The following is an 18,724-nucleotide window of genomic DNA, read 5'->3' as shown; positions in this document are numbered from 1 at the left end:
GGTAAGATATAACCAAAAGTTAGCATTCCATCAGGGTGACACAATCATCAGGCACCATCTTTTCCATTACTTCAAGCATCTCCTCGATCCATCATTGTCCCTATTATGATATTCGCAGATGCAACGCAAAGATGTAAATGATCATGACAATCGCAACTCTAACATACGATTATGCTGCTAAACTAATGAGCTGGCTCTAGCGACTAACATACAAGGCTACGTATCCATGTTGTGGAACAAGTTGCCATTTTCCCACAAGTATTTTAGTCATACAAACCCAAGGTTTTTCTTTATCCATTTCATTGATTTAATATATAATCGAACTATGGCTCATTAGCTACCTTAGCAAACTAATTATTTTGGAGCTACGAAAATTATGGAGAGCACATAACAAAACTATGAAACTATTGTAAAATTTCCAAAGCTAGCACTATCATCATTTTATCACAAAAATTCCTACAAGTTCATGTCTTATTAAACTATGCATTTCAAAATAATTATGGCAACCCTACAAATAATACAAAACTATATGAACAAAATACACTAACAAGTAGACCATGATTTTAGAAACTTAATAAAATTGGTTTCACAATTTTTGGTCAGTTACACAAATTGATATTGAATTTACAAGTTTACCCTAGACACTAATTTGGAAACACTTTAGAAAAAGGAAAAGACGGTGGCCACGATTTTGGCCCAGCAACCTAAATGGCCCACGATGGGGAGCCCGCACGTGTAGCAGGCCAGCCCAACAAGCAACCCGCGATGGGGAGCCTACGCGTGCCCCCGCACCTTTTTTAGAAAACCCTCAGCGTAACAGATTATCACGCGGCGTCACTGAGCACTATTACACTAGAGACAAGCTTTGCACTAAGGACCCCAAATGTTTCTACCCCCACAACGGGGAGGTCCTTGCTCTACCCCGCGCTCACCGGCATGGTGACCAGTGGCATGGGCGGCTGTGCTGGGCACCCCGAGCTCGCTACCATAAGGGTAAGGAGCCGGTCTTTGCCTACCGATAAGCGTGCACTCCTAGGTAGCGGTGGGGAGCTTGATGGCGCACTACCAAGGGCTAGCCCCGACGACAGGTGGAGCCGTGCCATGGCGTGCTTGTTTCAGCGACCTAAGACTCTACCGAGGTGGTGGCAGTGATGGATGAGCACCAGTAGCTCACAAGGGTTCGTGCTGCAGCGGTGGTTGAGGCAGAGGAGCGACGAGGTGGCCCGACCACGTGCGCCCACACCTCATGACGGTGTGCCGAGCGTGACACTGGTGCACCACCGCTTTGATGGCAGACTCCCTGGACAAAACAACATGAGCACCATGTGGAGGCTATCAAGGCGAATTCAGGGACAACACCAATTGGAGCTCTCTCCCCACGTATTGGGACTTAACCCCAGCCCATCTATTGCGGAGGCTTTCAAGGCTGGCGGCAAGAAAACACCAAATTGGCCGTTGATAATGCTTGGCCGGGGATGAGGAAGATGGAGCACCTAATTGACTTCCTAAGCCAGTCTCATGCGTGAAGACTCGGGCTGTAAACACCTAGAGCTAGGTGGATCGGTGGGCGGCGGCACGGTGTTCTGGCCAGGCAATGCCATGGACAAGGCACATGAGTGGTTAAAACGGAGCGACATGGCTTAGTTAGCAGCAGCACGCACATACGCGCATAGGAGACCGGACCTATAAGATCGGCGCGACACATTTGAACCAAAGTGACCGAACACAAGCAAGGCTCACCCATGGCGGCTAGCGAGTCAAAGCAAGGCATGATAGGGAAACATCTCCATCACCGCAAAGCCCGAGGGCTTGACGGTCCTACCACAGTGGTAGCAGCTCCTGCCCGAGGTATGTAGAACAAGGGGCGGGGTGAGCGCCACATTGACCAATGGCGACCACCAAGGCACTAGCCCAGCCCTACGTGCGGCGCAGCAGCATGATGGCGGTTGCAATAGCATGGACAGGGAGGGATAGTGCTGGGGCGACATGACAGCAGCGACGACATCGGCCAGGCCGGAGCCAGCCAGGGCCGGCCAACGCTGGCGCACGGAATAGCTACAGCCGGCCCCTGCACGGCACAACCGACACACAGCATGGCCGAACGCAGTGACACCAAGGTAAAGGGCACGGTGACCGCGGTCACACGGCCAAACGACCAAACTAATGTTGTGCATGAATTTTAAAGCTTCGACCAAAATCAACCAGCTCGGTTGAGACCAAACCAATTTGCCAAGGCTCAAGAGGGTCCTAAAGGCTATCCCAAGGAGCATCAAACTCAAACTTAGATGAACTATCGAGAGAAATAGAGACATGCCAAAATAGGTTCGTCAAGCCAGACACTGATTCACTAATAGAGCGCCAAAACCTGACCGCAACGCGTTCTAACGAAGTTAGGGCAATTTTAGAGCGGACAACGTGACATCCAACATAATGTCGATCGATGCCATGCTCAAGCACTCACTTTGAAGCAATCAACAATATCAAAACATGCAACTAGTATTTAAACATTTTTGTTAGAAATTAAATGCCAAAATAGCATTGTCTACCACCCTTCATACTTAGAAAACGTTAAGGTTTTTAGTTAAGACTAATTAACCATTAACTCTTTTGTCGCAATTTTTAATAGATCTAAACCTTGCTAACCTCAACCAACAAATACTTCATGCCATAGTCCATGCCTTACACTAACCCATGGGAGCAAAAATTTTAAGCACCATTTAACTAATTTGCTCAATATAATTCATCAAAAATGGTATTTTAACGATCGTTCAAGTGCTTGCTGACTTAACGAAAAGAGCTTATCTAAACGTTAAGTTTGATTTTAGAGCTCCCAAAACCTTAGTTAACAACATCTATTTTCCAAAAGTTAAAGTTGCATTGTCATCTACTAAGTTTGTTTCCAACTTTATTTAAGTGTCACAAACATGTTCTATAGTATTTTTGCTTAATAAAAATTAGTTTTAAACCCTAAGTGATATAACATGACTATTGAATTAACTTTCATTTAGCATTTCTGTTGATCGTTTTGAGTTATAGAAATTAATCTACATACTTTATCACAAGCATAGACACATAAACATGAGGCTCATGACATTTCTTAGCAAGTTGTTAAGCGGTAACACCGAGGGTGTTATAGCTCTACCCCCTAAACAAAATCTCATCTCAAGATTTAAAAGACAAATCAGAGGGGAGAAATATGATTACATTTCGTAGATCTAAAATTACACGAAATATTACACGATGTCAGACGCTAAACCACACAGGGATTTAAAGATACATGGTTAAGAGTAACCTAGTGCAACCAAGGCTTAATCCAGAAGGTTTAAACCACTAAACCATGTCATGAGCATCATGTTTATGTGATAAAGCATGTGATAAAGTGTGTAGATCAATTTCTTGTAACCTAAAATGACTAATAAAAATGTTAAATGAAAGTTGATTCAATAGCTCATGTATATCAAATAGGGTTGAAAACCAATTTTTATTAAGCAAAAGTATTATAGAACATGTGTGTGACACCTAAATAAGGTTTGAAGTACAAACTTTGTAGATGACAATGCAACTTTTGTCTTAGGAAAATAATATTGCTAGCTAGTATTTCTAATAGCTTAGAAATGGAACTTGAAATCAAATCTAGCTCAAGACTTAGAAAAATCCTAAAGTTTGAAAATAGTGTGACAAGGCTATATTGGTGAATTAATTTTGAAAAAAATCGTGGATGGTCGCGCATCGCTGCAACCCTCACTAGTGAGCCCTGCCACCCCTCACCGCCACCCAGCACAGTAGTTTAGGTCGGGGATGGCGATCGACCCATTTGATGGGTCCGCGTAGGTCCTAGGTGGCCGGCATAGCCATCCTGTGCCGCTGCTCACCGTGCCACCATGCATAGAGTTGCCCGGGGATGTGTGCGGGGAAATGAAGAAAAACTTAGGGGGTTAAACGAATTCGTTAGAGAGAGAGAGAGGAAGAAATAGTGTTAGGACTTAGGTGTAGTTCAGGAGAAGGTCGATGGCTCTTTTGCAAAAGCGCCAGCGCGCGCGGGCTCATCCACCGTGGGCCGTCTCGTGCGTGGGCCGCGTCCGCGCGGGCTGCGCATAGGTGGGCCACGTGGTTGAATCCATTTTTCCTTTTTCTTAGGAATTAGTAATAGTTTTTCCATTTCAATTTCTGAACTAGATTTGTATAATATATATAAATTCATGTAGGTGTCCAAAAATTACAAAACAAATTTTGTTAGGTTCCTAAAATTGTGATCTATCTGTTGGTGTATTTAGTTCATACTTATATGTGTTGATATTATGTGTTATTAAATTGTTGGAGAATGCTTAATAATATTAAGTTAATTATTGTAGAATTTTTTGTGGTAAATTGGTGATAGCTTTAGTCCTGAATTTTTTATGGTAGCTTCATTGTATAATTATGTGCTTACCTTAATTTTTGTAGCCCTAATATAGCTTGTTTATTAGGGTAGCTACATACCCATTAAATCTTTAATATGAATAAGAGCATAACATTGATTTAGGAAATTAAGCACTTGTTAGGGTGAGCTTGACACTTGATTTGATAGAGATGATGGTTAGCTTAGTATCTTAGTCATTAGAGCTAATTTGTTAGTATGGCATATGTGTTCGTATTTTAAAAGTTGTTGTTGCCTAAATACTAAATCGTTGCATCATCATCATCGCATACATATAGAGAACGAGTTGGTGGAGATAGTGACCACAGACGATCATGAGTTCAAGGAGATCGTCGAGGAATATGAGGAGGAGATTCTCGTATAGGCGGAGGTCTCCGAGCCACCAGGAGTGAAATGGGTTGGACTTGTTTGTGTCTGGGGTACAAACGTGGCTTGTGTTTCGGGGTACCTAGCTAGGATACATTGGTTTGCGAATCGCCGTTTCTATGAGACGGTACGACTTGGCTATGGACTAGCACCGTAGTAAGAACTAGAATATGAAAGATGGTAAATTGGTTCTGATTGCTCAACCCTTGCTTGAAAGTAGAACGGGTGCTTACCTAGAAAGGTTAGCTAATGAAGTAATCATGACTGCTAATTAAACTTGATCATAAGGACGTACTTCTAGTAATACTTTTCGCAAACAAAAAGAAAAAAGCAAATCCATATTGCATATCATACCCCTTGGGTAAGTCTTGCGAGTACATTGTGTACTCAGGGTTTATTTTACCCTGTTGTAGGTGTAGCTTGAGGAGTAGCTCTTGTGTGGAGGATTCTTCTGGTGGGCACAGATGAATCCTTGTATCGTTTCCGCTATATGTTTATTTTCATTCCGCTGTTTAATTATCGCACTCTAAACCCTGGTGTTGTTATAAATAATTTCCAAGAACTCTTGTTGTATGAAATGGACTAAGTATTGTAAGCTCATACTTATTATTGGATTCTAGTGGTAAAACGTGGATTGATTCAAGTTCTTTCGTGGGGTGTGCTCGACGGAACTGTCCGATGTAGCTAACTTTCGGGGTGCTTAGTGTCTAGTGGAAGACGAGCGCCTTCGAAAGTGTGTTATTTTAGGCGGTTCTTCCACATAGGGTTAAGGTTGTACCTGCGCAACTGGAGCCCGGTGCCGGAGAAGACGAGGGCCACCCAAAGAAGACGACACACCGGTTAGTAGGATGGCGAGCGACGGAGGAGGGCCAGACGGGGACACGAACTCACATAATCACCGAGATTTAGAGGGGAGATAGGGACAGGAAGAAGGGAGAGGCGGAGAGGGAGGGGATCAGGTAGGAGGAGTAGGGAGCTGCTCGCCGACGGTAGGCGGATCATCGAGGTCACCTCATCGGAGTCGGGGAGGACGGAGCCGAGACGGCGAGGACGAGGGCGCGAGCCACGAGGCGAGACGAGAGCGGCGCGGCGGGTGAAATGAACTAGGGTTCAGGGTGAGGGAGAGGGCGCCGCGGTGTGCCGCTTATATATGAGGGGGGAGGCGGGGAGCCGTTGGAGCTGGACCGCTTTGTGCTGGGCCTTGGGAAGGAGGGGGACTGGAGGACTGGGGGCCGGGCCGTTGCCGGGCCGAACGTTGAAGGTCGGGCCGTGCCGTGCGCACCCACAGGCCTGAGCAGCGGCCCAAGCACGACCTGCTCCCTTGGGCCGGGCCAGCCTGGGCCCGCTGACCATCGTGTCGTGTCGTGCTTGGGCCGGGCCAAAATTGCAGGCTTCGTGTCTGGCCGTCGTGCCTCGGGCAACATGAACATTTATAAGTGTAGGCTGCTGCTGCTTGCTTCACCGTTAGTTGCTCGGTCGCTGGTTATAATTTAGATAAAAGAAAAAAACAATATTGGTTATTAATATAATATAGGGCCCTCGATCCAACCACGCGTCAGGCGTACGCAACCTCCTCATTTTAATTTGGTCTCAGATTATTCTGGGTGTTACTAAAACACGACTTGCTTCTAATTTAATTTATGCCGTACCCGTGATGGTATTGTTTATCGCGGTCGCGTCGCGTGTGCTCCGTGCCGATCAGCATGCGCGAATATTAGGTAGCAGCTCATGGTTACCGAAAAATCAGCAGTGGTTAATTAGTAATAATAATATAATTAACAATAACGACCTGCACGTTGTGCATGCTTTTCTTCTTCTTCTTCTTTTGCGTCTGAAAACAAAGGCCGGCGTCTTCAGGCCATGTGTTTTGACTATGTGTGCATGGTATGAGTCAGTCAGTGGTCTCTAATCTGCCGTTACCTCGAAGTCGGCCGGTTAACCCGTCGAAATCCAAATCCACGGGCATGCTTGCAGTGCAGCAGAGCATGCACTGCTGCATTTGGTCAAGGTGGCGTTAATAGTGGATGACCCTCTGGGCTCTGTCTGCTACCTAGTCGATGACCATGCATGGATCGGAATGGTCGACGGCGGCGCGCGACTAATCTCTCGCCACGCATGAATGCACATGTCCGTCCACGTCTCGCCCATCGACCACTCTGCTGTCTCCATCAGTCTCTCCACACATCCACGGGCAGTATATAAGATATACTAGCAAATTTATCCGTGCGTTACGACGGCAGAAAAACCTATTAGTTGTCAGTGAAAAACAATGACCAAAATAATATATATCTATTTATGTTTTATCATTTTTATAAAATTTCAAGTCTATAATTTATTTTATAATGACCGACATATATAATATAAGTTAATATTAACAATAATATGATAATGTTCTATTAAGCCTGTGTCAATTTAAAATACCAACTTTACAACTTTTTCTATCGCAAACCACAAAAGTACTTAAACTTATCTATAGAACAACTTTAATTTTCATAATATGCGGTGTTGCTATAGTTAAATATTGAGCAATGTGGCTTTCTTTGAGAACTCATAAAATATGTAATTCTATTATCTGATTAAAATCGATAAGAAGTTAGTAGTCGACGTATCAAGGATTTGTTTGTTCACTGGTGGCAGAAATTTTGGCACTTTAATATTATTATTATAGGTATAGATATAGATACACCCATGCAAATTCTCTAGATATCTCTTGCACGGTACTAATTCAGTATACCTCACTCTACTGTGAACGTGTATGTTCCCATAATCTACGTCTAATCATATTCCATATTCCCAACACATATCTCTAATAAAAAAGAAAAAGTCGATATATATATATATATAAGATGAGGCTAAAATGCACCTGGGTGCATTCTGTGCAGCAAATGCATCCGACCGCGAGAGCGAACGGCGAGACGCGCGGAGCGTGGTGAGCGAGAGACGTACCGGCCCGGACCAAACTCCACGTGTACCGCACAACAGTTGGTCCTCACGTTAACAAACTCCACGTTGGTGCATGCAAAAAATAGATGGAGGCAACCAACCATACGATGCCACATCATAGGTTAACCCACCAACAAGGAAGCATACATGCAGGGAATATTTTCTTTATTCGAAATGAAAAAATGCTCAGGCTCGTTGCATTCTTGTTGGGTAGGCTAGTTGCGACTGCTCTAGACGGCTAGTTGCAGCATCGTTTGTATATCAGTTGCAACTCATCCCTTGAACCGATTGCAACTTTCGTCCTATACAAATTGCAACCTTGGTGATATGCCAGTTGCATTCCGGTTGGGTAACCCAGTTGCAACTGCTCTGGACAGCTGGTTGCAGCTTCGTTTGTATACCAGTTCCAACTCAGCCCGTCAGCCGATTGCAACTTCAGTCGTACACAAATTACAACTCTGGTGGTAGACCAGTTGCGACTCATGTGATAGGCCAGTTAACAAAAATATGATTTGATATGATTAATATATCTTAGAAAAATCATATCTTTTTTTGCGAAATTAAATGAAGATAATTTTTATATGAAAATTATAGATCTCGACGAGATCTACAACTTTGTAATTTTGAGTTTTTCATTTGAAGTTGTTAAGATGCTCAAAAAATTAATGACATATTTAGACTTAAGGGTATTTTTGTCTTTTCACACCTTTAGTTTGACGGCGTTAGAGCCTAAACTGACGGCAGTGACATGGAGGGCACAAAAAAGTTGGAGCAGTGGCGCTGAAGACCGCTGAACTTTTTCAGAGACACACAGGGCATTGCGATCTTTTTTAATGACATACAAGGAATTTCCCCTATTATTTATGTGTGGAAGAGACACCAGTTTTAGAAAAAAAAGCTTGCCTCCCTGTTTTTTTCCCTTCTATCTTCTATAAAAGAAGCTCACTTTCCACGTGATTGGCCGCGCTTAGTAGTACTGGCTTGTTTGGTACGAATTTTATCCCTGTTTCACAAAGCTGCTTTTCAGCTTCTATTAAACATGTCATTTGAAAATAACTTCTCCTTAGAGAGCTCCTCTCAAAGTATAGGAATCGAAGTGAATCTGAAAATACCAGCTTCTACTAGCTTTTTCTCAGATATATATGTTTTCTGAGAAGCTGAGTTGTACTTTACCAACAGGTCCTAAATAAAAAGGGAAAAAAGTCCACGCACGTTGGATCCGAGATGTCACACGGCCCATACTTACGTGGCGCCGACCGGGATAGTCGGCCCTGTTGTCATCAGGGCATCGAGCTGAGGCTGGTGGGCACTTCTAATTTGCTCCGTGCACAGTTCCATGCAGTCGCAGGCTTACATAAGTTGCTGATATTTATTGTGCATATTCCGGTTGATAAGGGCCGCAGTCGCAAGTCGCGTCCCCCGCTGCGCTGCGTGCCGCGTGGTTGTCCGGCCTCAAAGTCAGCTCTGGTTGCTGCGTCGGGAGAGCAACCGTGCGTCGTCAGCTGCAGGTGCCGTGCCGATCCAAGTAAGGTCAATGGATGTGATATCGATGTAGCAAAAAATAATATATGCCCAGAACCTTAGCTATTCATTAATATAAGCAAAAAAATATATATGGTAGAGTATTACGGTCATACACTGCTACTTCCGTGGTGAAAATAATAGGGGTATAGTTTCATTTCATCCCTAGTCGATCTATCTAAAGTTGAACCATATACAGCAAAAACATGTGTATTACAAAAATGTATTCAATGAGAAATCTAATAACACTTATTTTACATCATAAATTTCAATAATTTTTTAATATAAATCTGATTAAATTCAATTATGATCCAATGGCTCGGTGCAATGTTAGAATTGTTTTTTTTTTTTGTTGGGCAGAGGGAGCACTTTCTATCCACAGTGCATATCACAGGGCCTGCTGTTAGCTTCTGCTAGAAGATGCATGCGCTGCGGCGGCCACCTACCGGCTACGACTGAATTGGACGACCGATGACAGCGGTTTCAGCAGGTGCGATGTGAACGTGGCGGGCAATGCCATGCCATGACTCGCAGATAAGACCAAACGGTGACAAGGGGGTATTAAAAAAAAAAAACCCTCCTCCTCGCAGATCGCCCGTCTATAATAAACACATCTCATCAGGCTAATCCATCGCTACTGCTGCTAACCAATCTTCTTGGCCACACGTGCAGAAGCTGCCCTGCTCGCCGGTCGGATCACCGATCGCCTGCTTAATCCAAGCGATCGAGTGGTTTCCTCCGTCCGTCTCCTACCTGTACGCCGGCGGCGGCGGAATTAATCGAAGCCGCAGGCCCGCAGCATCCAGCAGCATGAGCCGAGGGGCGGCCGGCGGCCGGAAGCTGGCCCAGCACGTGAGCTGGCTGTGGCGCGGGCCACGGCGGGCGCTGTGCGCGGCGCGGGACCTGTACGTGCGCAGCCTGACCGGCTGCGCGGGCCACCTCCCAAGGGACGCCGCGTTCGGCTACCCGACCTTCGCCGCCGGGCCGTCCTTGAGCGGCTTCACCTCCGCCTCCTCCTCGCGCCGCTACTCCTCCGCCTCCGACGCCGACGAGGACCTGCGGGAGCTCATCCGCGCCGCGTCGCAGCGCCGCGCGGCCGAGCTGGAGCGGCAGCGCCACCCGGCCGCCGTGCCGAGGAGCCACAGCGTCGCTGGCGCCATGGCGCGGATCGACGAGGACGGGCCCTGTGACTTCGCCTCCGCCGCCGCCGCCGTCGTGTTGTTCCCCAGGAGCCGGAGCTGCGCCCCCGGGACTGGACGGGTCGCTGGACGCAGGGGCAGGGTCGCCGCACTCGCCGCCTGATGCTTCTGCCTCTTCCTCCTCGTGTCCCTGTGATTGATTGATGAACAAAATTTCCCTTTTTCTCTCCTTTTTTTTTCCAGGCCGCTGCTGTAATTTTTCATTCAATTGTTTCTGGCGGTCATCTCCGATCTTTTTCCTCCCAGACTCGTTACTCTGGTAGCGTGCCGGTGGGGTGCTATGGGACAAACTAAACTTTATACTAAAAACTTATTGATCGCACGATAAGATAATAATTTGGTGAAATTAGTATTTAATCAAAAAGCAAAGTTCGTGCGTTGCTACGGGACAAGCTAAACTTTATACTAAAATCACACTGATCACACGATAAGATAATAATACTATGAAATTAACATTTAATCAAAAAGCAAAATTCGTGAAATTAATACGGTCACGGAGAGCCTAAGATAATGTTTTATATCGGTAGTAAGAAATCTCTCATATATTTAATTTCATAGTACATGATGGTATGGAGATGCAGCTGAATGGATTTATTGACGCACGAAAAAAATAGATATCGTAGATTTCTTCCTACCGATATAAAACATTATCTTAGTCGCATCATAGAAAGATCTATACAGTAAAGTTTGTGAGCCTACAACGCCGCACTCACCGTGACTGTGTTAATTTTATGAACTTTGCCTTTCGGATTAAATGTCATTTTAACGTCGATATTTAATTTCACAGTATTGTTATCTTATCGTGTGATCCGTATGTTTTTAGTACGTTAATGCTCGTGTATTGCAAGAGAAAAAAATAAAGTCAAGACAATTGTTGTACGTGTATTTTACCATGACAAAAAATGACATTTTGGAATTGGAGATAGCAACACTGTTGGACCATATTTTCTCCCACCAAAAAAATTCAAATCAGACATCACGACTCTTATGTTGCTCTAAGCTAGTGCATTTGTGACATCTGATATCCCGAACTTAGTAACACATATGCCTTCTATCCTGATTTGCTCAAGTGAAGCCTGTTGGGAGAAATATACAAAATATCAAATACTCCAAACTCAGAAATTCCTATGGCGCTGTTCGCGGCAGTGGCTAGGGAGCGGCCGAAGCAATTCCACAACGGGCATGTGTGCGTGACATTACCAGTGTCTTGACCTCCTGGTGCTTGTTCGGTGACCAGCAGTATTATGCAGCCTCAACCTATGTCGCAATGTTCTATGGTTCATCAAAACCGCCTGGGGCCAAGCAAATCTGGAAAAGCGATGCCCTCCCATGAGTCAAAATTTTCTTTTGGCTGGTGATGCATGGACATTGTTGGACTGCTGCTAGGAGACATTGTTATGGGTTGCAGAGCTCTGATGAGTGCATCATCTTTGACCAGGCGCCGGAAACTATGGATCACCTTCTGCTGGGTAGTGTTTACAGTAGAGAAATTTGGGCAACAATCATAAGGAAGCGAACATTGTATCTTCCCCTTCCCTGGTAAGCAGAAAAACGAACATGAAACAGAAACTTTGCAGACACATACTGAAGACAGACAAATTCAGATCAATTATAGACAAAGCAAGTCCAACAACGTCCATGCATCACTAGACCATCATTTATATGATGTGTACTGTGGTGCTTGTGCAGCCGTGATAGCAACAGATAGCCTATATAGTGGAAAATTTGCTCAGGTACTGGTCCACACATGCTCCTCGGCTCCTGAGATAGCCGTCAAAGGGCACAAAGGGCACAGACCCTTGTAGGATGGCCTTGTCAAGTGTGGGGGAAGATGGTGTCCTCCAGCACTAAATATGTTGTCGTGTGCATGCCAGCTGAATCCTACATTTTAAGACAACTTAATTGAGAATTGGCACCACGCTTAAGCTAAACTATTGAATGACAAATAATCCGATCTAAAATGTACCCCTAGCGCTCACCAATAAATAATCCACCTAGAAGCAATTTACTATCTAGAATGACAAGGTTCAAAAATAAAAACATGCCCTGAAACTGCAGTACTAAAGTAAAGAAAAATTAAACAAATTGTAGAAATATACATATTATTAGAATTGGAGAGGGAAATAGTATTGCTGCCACACAGCCCTTGCTCCTCACGACCAACGGCTGACCCATAGAGCCTGGATAAATCTGGCTTTCCCATAAAGAAGCAGATGAGCTGCTCTCTCTTGAGAGAGGAGATCCCGAAGAATTGCTTGAGCCAGCTGCCACAGAAGACCAAAATGCAAATTAAACAATTGGTATTTACTAACTATGCAAGTAGCAGAAGAATCTGCTTTCCAGTTCCCAAACAGAGCTGTACACGAAATCGACACAAATCTATGTGTTCATGAAATATTGAATGCGACTAAACTTATGTCTGCCTGTACAAACAGACCAGTCCTGGAAATGAGAATAGGTCTGCCTGTACAAACAAACCAGTCATAGAAATGAGAATAGGTTCGTGCCCATGCGTTGCTACGGGACTATTAAATTTTTGTACTAAAAACACACGGATCGTACGATAAGATAACAATACTGTAAAATTAAATACCGACGTTAAAGTGACATTTAATCCAAAAACAAAGTTCGTGAAATTAACACAGTCATAGAAAGCATGACGTCGCAGGCTCAAACTCTACTGTATAGACCTTTCAGTGACGCGGCTAAGATAATGTTTTATATCGGCGGGAAGAAATCTTCAATATCCATTTCTTTCGTGCGCCAAAAAATCTATGAATAAGTTTCGCCCCATCTCCGTACCATCCAGTATACAGGTTCAAGTATATATATGTAAATATTAGTTCCGGTTTTTTTCTATTAAAAAATATGATTTCAAGTCCACAAGCAATGCATGGCTGAAGTCTAATTACTGTATGTTCCTAAGCACCTGAACCTGATCGAACTTATCTACTACTGTATAGTGGATTCAGAAACAGGTAAGCATAAGTTGGTGCTTCACAAAATAAGTAAATCTACAAGAAGCGCAGGGAAAAAAAGAAATGAACTGAGTTGACGGCCAATGCAATATAAAACTCAAAGCGATTGAGTATTCTAAAACTCTCTACTACTGTTGAAACCAGGATGGTTCTAGCATGTCAATATCAGACTCCTAAGCAGGGGTCTAGCATGTCAATATTAGACTTCTAAGCATTATTTTTGTCAGAGAACTAATCCAGATTAAGAAAACAAGCAACTAACTCTCACGGCACAAAGGCACATGATAACCTGTTGCTCTGACCCTAGTAACTCAAAACTATATTGGCTAGGGATCAAAGAAAGTGTAGCGGTAGCATCTATTTTCAATTGTACTATAGAAAAAATAGAGATAGCAGTAGCATTTGTTTTCAGTTTTGCTTGAGAACAAGTACCATCTGCATTCTCAAACATCTAAATTGCTCATGAAGCTAAGCAAGGTCCACTAAATGCTTATATAGGTTCAAAGAAGTCTCGGATTGAAAAGACAGTGTTTCAACAATGAAAAAAACATCATATCCTTTGAGATTCAGATATGAGATGAGCTATGAAATATATACCTGAAACAGAGGCTTGATAACCGAAGCAAAAGTAGTGGATGTGGTCCGCCTGATCACCACTAAGAGAAGATGTTCTTAACAAAGTGATCAATCTGCAGTAAAAAATCTATAAATTTCATCTGTAAAGAAACAATTATGTGGTTGTTTGTTAGATGCAACTATCAGGTATTTGTCCTATTCCTGAGCTCACTAATATAAGCTTGTTTTTATTCATTATGTTGTAGAATTCATTGAACAGTTTATAACCGCATTAGATTCATGGTTCTTGTAAGTCCTAGAGTGGAAGGAGGATGTAGTCCTCAGCAATCCAACTATTAATTCTATCATGTTATCACTTTCCACTTTGAAATGTTTCAACATGTTGGACCAAATTTAAACAAAGAATGAGAATAGAACAAGCTGTGTGGCATAATGGAATTTGCTGCACTTTTGCACTAATGCTAGGAATGAAGGCGGCTTTGTTTTGCTGCAAGGCATAGCAATTCAGATCCATTTTTAATCGCTTTTCATTTATTATATTTTGATAAGCATACTATATGAGACATGACAATGTTTCATGGATTAGGAAACAAACTTGCAGTGTTTCAAAGACGTGGATCACTGGATCTGCCGAGTCAGACGACATGTACCAGCCATCTGGAGACCATGATTGGTTAGCTAGAGCTGACTGGAACTTGCTGCTCTCTTGCTTCCAACCAAATGCATGAGCCTCAATTTTAGTAAGTCTGACATCCAACAAGCGCAGCTGTCTACCTAGAGCTCTGTTAGCACGAGGAAATAGATAAAGACTGTTTAAGCACGCAGCGCAACAAAGAAAAGAGCACTACTGATTAGGACCCTACATAATAACGGTTTATCCCAATTAGCGAATTATTTCCTTTTTAAAACTACAGCTTGAGCGGTATATTGAACTTGTAAGTTATAATGCAAGAATATGTTTAGATTAACTCAAGGGTTAAAGATAACAGCTACAAAATCTTTCATTATTCAAGAAACAACATTTTTTTTAAAAAAATCACTTACCCTGTCTGCACCATGCATTAGTTGAAATCACATGGATTTGTTAAAACACTCATGCAGGAGTGCTGCTGCATGGATGTTCATCAAGGACAGTAGAACAAAGCTTATCCGCTAGAGCTCTGTAAACAATAGAACTGCATTTTCAATTAAATGACAATAGTACAAGATTAATTACTCATGAAAAAAACATTTAGAGCATTTTCAAAGTTGCCACTCTAATTTGGGCCCAAATGAAAAGAAACAGTGAAATTCATATCAAATTCACAAAACAAAATCAACGAGAAATTAAAACTTGTACCATATATTACCTTGAGGTCATTTCAGTGAATACATGGTGGGCATCATCCCTGTCAACCTTTATGCCATACTTCACAAATACAATCTGGGTATGAAGTTCACAAGCCCTGAATCCCTGATACCCTTCGCGACAGAACATGACAAGCCGGTGAGCAAGCAAAAGTGGCAAGGGCAAAACACACACCAAATCGGACGTTCCTGCCCTGGCATCCTTCAGTATTCCATCCCTCTGTGAAGGGGATTAGGGATGACATCATGGAAGAGAAATCAGGAATCACGAGGTGCTGACCTTGCCGGTCGAGGTATCGAGGTAGATCGAGATCATTGGAGCGCAGAGGAGGTGCATCGGGGCCGAACAGTGGTCAGTGGAGGCACCGTCATCATCATCTACGATGGGAACATTTTCCTCATCACGAGCAGAGATGCAGCGCCGGGCGCTTCCGAACTCTGCGAGCAGAGAAGCTGCTGTTGCCGAGCGCGATGACAGAGGATGGCGCCCATCGCGAGCAGATCTAGGTGCCGCCTGGGAGGGGAAGCAGCCGGGGAGAGGGAAGAACCGGGTTGCGTCGGTCACTCTCGGGTTTCGACAGATCCGGGCGGTGCCATCCTCCCTATTGCTGGTGGGAGGACGTGGATGGGGCTCGCGCGGCGAGGAGGACGTGGATGCGGTGCCGTCCTCCTTCCCGCTCAACCACATCGACGCCGATGGCTACAGCACGGTGGGCCTACCGTCGTTCCTGTACTATCGCCGCAATGAGGAGCTCCTGCTGCCGTGGATGGAGGTGAACGCCTTCACGGTGCGGCTGCCTCTCTTCCCTCCCCGTCCACGGATCGCATGCGTGATTTGAGCATGCGCGATTTGAGCCACCGCGTGAGGAGTGCAAGGGGGAAGGTAGACCGACAGAGATTGCGGTGATTGCGGGGCGAGCGACAGGGATCGCAGGGGAAGTCACAGTCGCGGGGCGAGCGGTAGGGGATCGTAGGGGGGAAGGCGGACCGACGGAACGATGGATTGTCGCACGAAACCAACGTCCACGTTTTACTCTTTTTATTTTATAATAATTAATATTACTAGCAAAAGTGCCCGTGCGTTGCAACGGGGTCGTTATCGATTTCTAACTTTTATTCCTCTCATTGTCTACATTCGGTGGTGGTGGCCTCGAGCTCATTGTACGACAGGCACGGACAGCGGCAACGACAGTTGACTTTATTAGGTGGAAGTGAAGGCACATTGAAGGTGCGACCAAGGTAAACTGCATGAGGACGGGTCATCATTTTGTGGATGCAACATGGGTGTACTAGAGTTGAAGAGCCCCTCACCTGCCAAGGCTAGGGTCAGGGGCTTAATGGCCGCCATTGTCGATCAGACAAGGCTATAGGTAAGGTGCTAATTTTTTGGAGATCGGGCACATAGACTGGTAGGGGAGGCCAATGGGCTATTCTTCTTCCTCTTATTTAGCTGACTTTCTTCTCTCCTAATGGCAGGCGGGCTGGCAGGCCTAGGGGCGTGTGACCGATTAAGCAAAGCCAAGCAACGAGCGAGGTCGGGCTCCATCTAGTAGCGAGATCCGACCATTTTGCTCGTGTCGGTGGAGCAGCAACGGTGGAGGATGGGGCAGCGGCAGCGTCGGATGGAGCGGAAGCGGTGCGGCGGGAGAAGCAGAAGTGACGCGACGAGCGGAGGAGCAGCAGTGGCGGACGTCATAGTGTGGCGAGTGGGCGGCCTCAGGCGTGCGCAGGCCATCTCTGGCGGCCGGCGCTGGGCAGAGGGCGTGGTCGGCAAAGGCCGAGGGTCCACGGGTGCACGTTGGCGTGGGGATAAGAAGAAGATGAGCGCGACGAAAAGAAAGAAAAAACGTGAGAAGAGATGGGGAACGATGCTGCTCGGCTTTCGGGGGAGTGGATAAAAAAGTGATTGACATGTGGGTCCCACTAAACAGTAGCTAAAGACGTTGAATCCACCCTCCATCCCATTCTTATTTATCCCTTCAAAACACAAATGGGATCGATCCCGTCCCTTGTCAACCAAACAAAAAATGGAGCTGTCCCGTTCTAGAAATCAGAAACGGGATCGTCCCACCCAAGCTTAACTCCCAACCCAACGCTACCCAACTACGTAGTGCAGTGGAAATGGTTACGCCTTTTCCTACTATTTTTTAGTTCGATTCCTCACCATAACCTTTTTACTTCTATTCTATTTCCTCGCTAGAGAAAAAGGAAAATAATACCAAAGCTAATTTACCTAGACTACATGTCTTACGGTCTAATTATTTGGGTTTTAGAGTCGATGGTTTTCTGTGATCAAATGTAGTGCCCCAGGTGACACAATGTGTTTTTCTTTTTTTTTAAATCCTATATCGCGCGTTATTGATATAGAAGATTGAACGTAGTTGTATTCTGAAGGAATCGGTAACCTATTAGAACTTATTTCTTAGTATTATCTTATTCTTTACCTTTACCTTTTATATAGAGGGTAGCCTTTGTTTGATAGAACTTGTGTCCTAGTTTGATTCTATTTTGTATTGCCGTCGTCCGCGAGTTGAGCTGGGTCGTCCTGTCTACTGGTGGTGGTTCTTTTTTTTTTTTTTTGCAGAGCTGAGTCACTTTAGGCTAAGTTAGACAAAAATTATTAGTGTCAGAAATCTTGTCTCTTTAGTATTAGGTATAGAATTATTTATTTTATTTATTTATATTATATATTTATATATTTATATTATTTAGTTGTGAGAAATACAAACATGGTATAGAAAGAAATTTTCTTTTTCAGTTTGGTTGGTTTTAAGATAAACAGAGCAGCATTCTTTTGCAAAGTGCATGATTCTCTAGAGCACGGCACATATCTTGTATGTACTTCTTCAAGTGTACATCTTGTATGTACTTGTCGGTGCCACCGTGCCGGACTAAACTCGACGGAGCCCGCAGCTCAGGCAATGGAAGGCCGGCGCACGCCGTCGCAGCAGGGCGTCCTAGGAAAGCCGGGATGGCCATGGGAATTGAATGGCCCCAGGAATGTCGCTCTCGGTTTCTAAATTACAAGTAGTTTTGATTTTAAAAATAGATATATGTATTTAGAAAATAAATGTATAGTTTCAAGGAATGTGTTTTTTAGCAGCGATTGTAAAATTTTCAAAACTTGGGTACTGAAACTCGAAAACAATTAATCAAAGCCTGTCACGTGCAACAGTCAGGCAAGTTTACGAGTTGCAGTCGCAGGCTTGCAGCACGGCATGTGCCAAAGACCAAAACGCAAAAAAAGTAGTGACATGTGGTGGACCGGCACATTTTCGCCGTTCATGGCTGACTTCCGTGCACCAAAGCTACCAAACTTGCTTATTAAGAGCCCAACTCACTTTGGGCCACTTCCGATCCCCACGACCTGGGCCTCG

At 44.4% G+C, this 18,724-nt stretch overlaps 1 protein-coding gene across 1 annotated transcript; it reads left to right on the top strand.

Annotated features, from left to right (window-relative positions):
• Nucleotides 1–9,836: 9,836 nt before the first annotated feature.
• LOC136544803 (uncharacterized) lies at nt 9,837–10,721 on the top strand. Its single transcript, XM_066536872.1, has one exon. The coding sequence runs from the start codon at nt 10,058–10,060 to the stop codon at nt 10,547–10,549; it is 492 nt and encodes a 163-aa protein (XP_066392969.1). The 5' UTR covers nt 9,837–10,057; the 3' UTR covers nt 10,550–10,721.
• Nucleotides 10,722–18,724: the final 8,003 nt, after the last annotated feature.

The sequence above is a fragment of the Miscanthus floridulus genome, chromosome 3 (genome assembly GCF_019320115.1).
Source record: "Miscanthus floridulus cultivar M001 chromosome 3, ASM1932011v1, whole genome shotgun sequence".
Lineage (NCBI taxonomy): Eukaryota > Viridiplantae > Streptophyta > Magnoliopsida > Poales > Poaceae > Miscanthus > Miscanthus floridulus.
Note: the sequence above shows the minus strand (reverse complement) of the source record. Positions and strands in the feature narration are given on the sequence as shown.

Coding starts and splice junctions, on each gene's coding strand:
- LOC136544803 (XM_066536872.1), top strand. CDS start 10,058: ATGAGCCGAGGGGCGGCCGGCGGCCGGAAGCTGGCCCAGCACGTGAGC.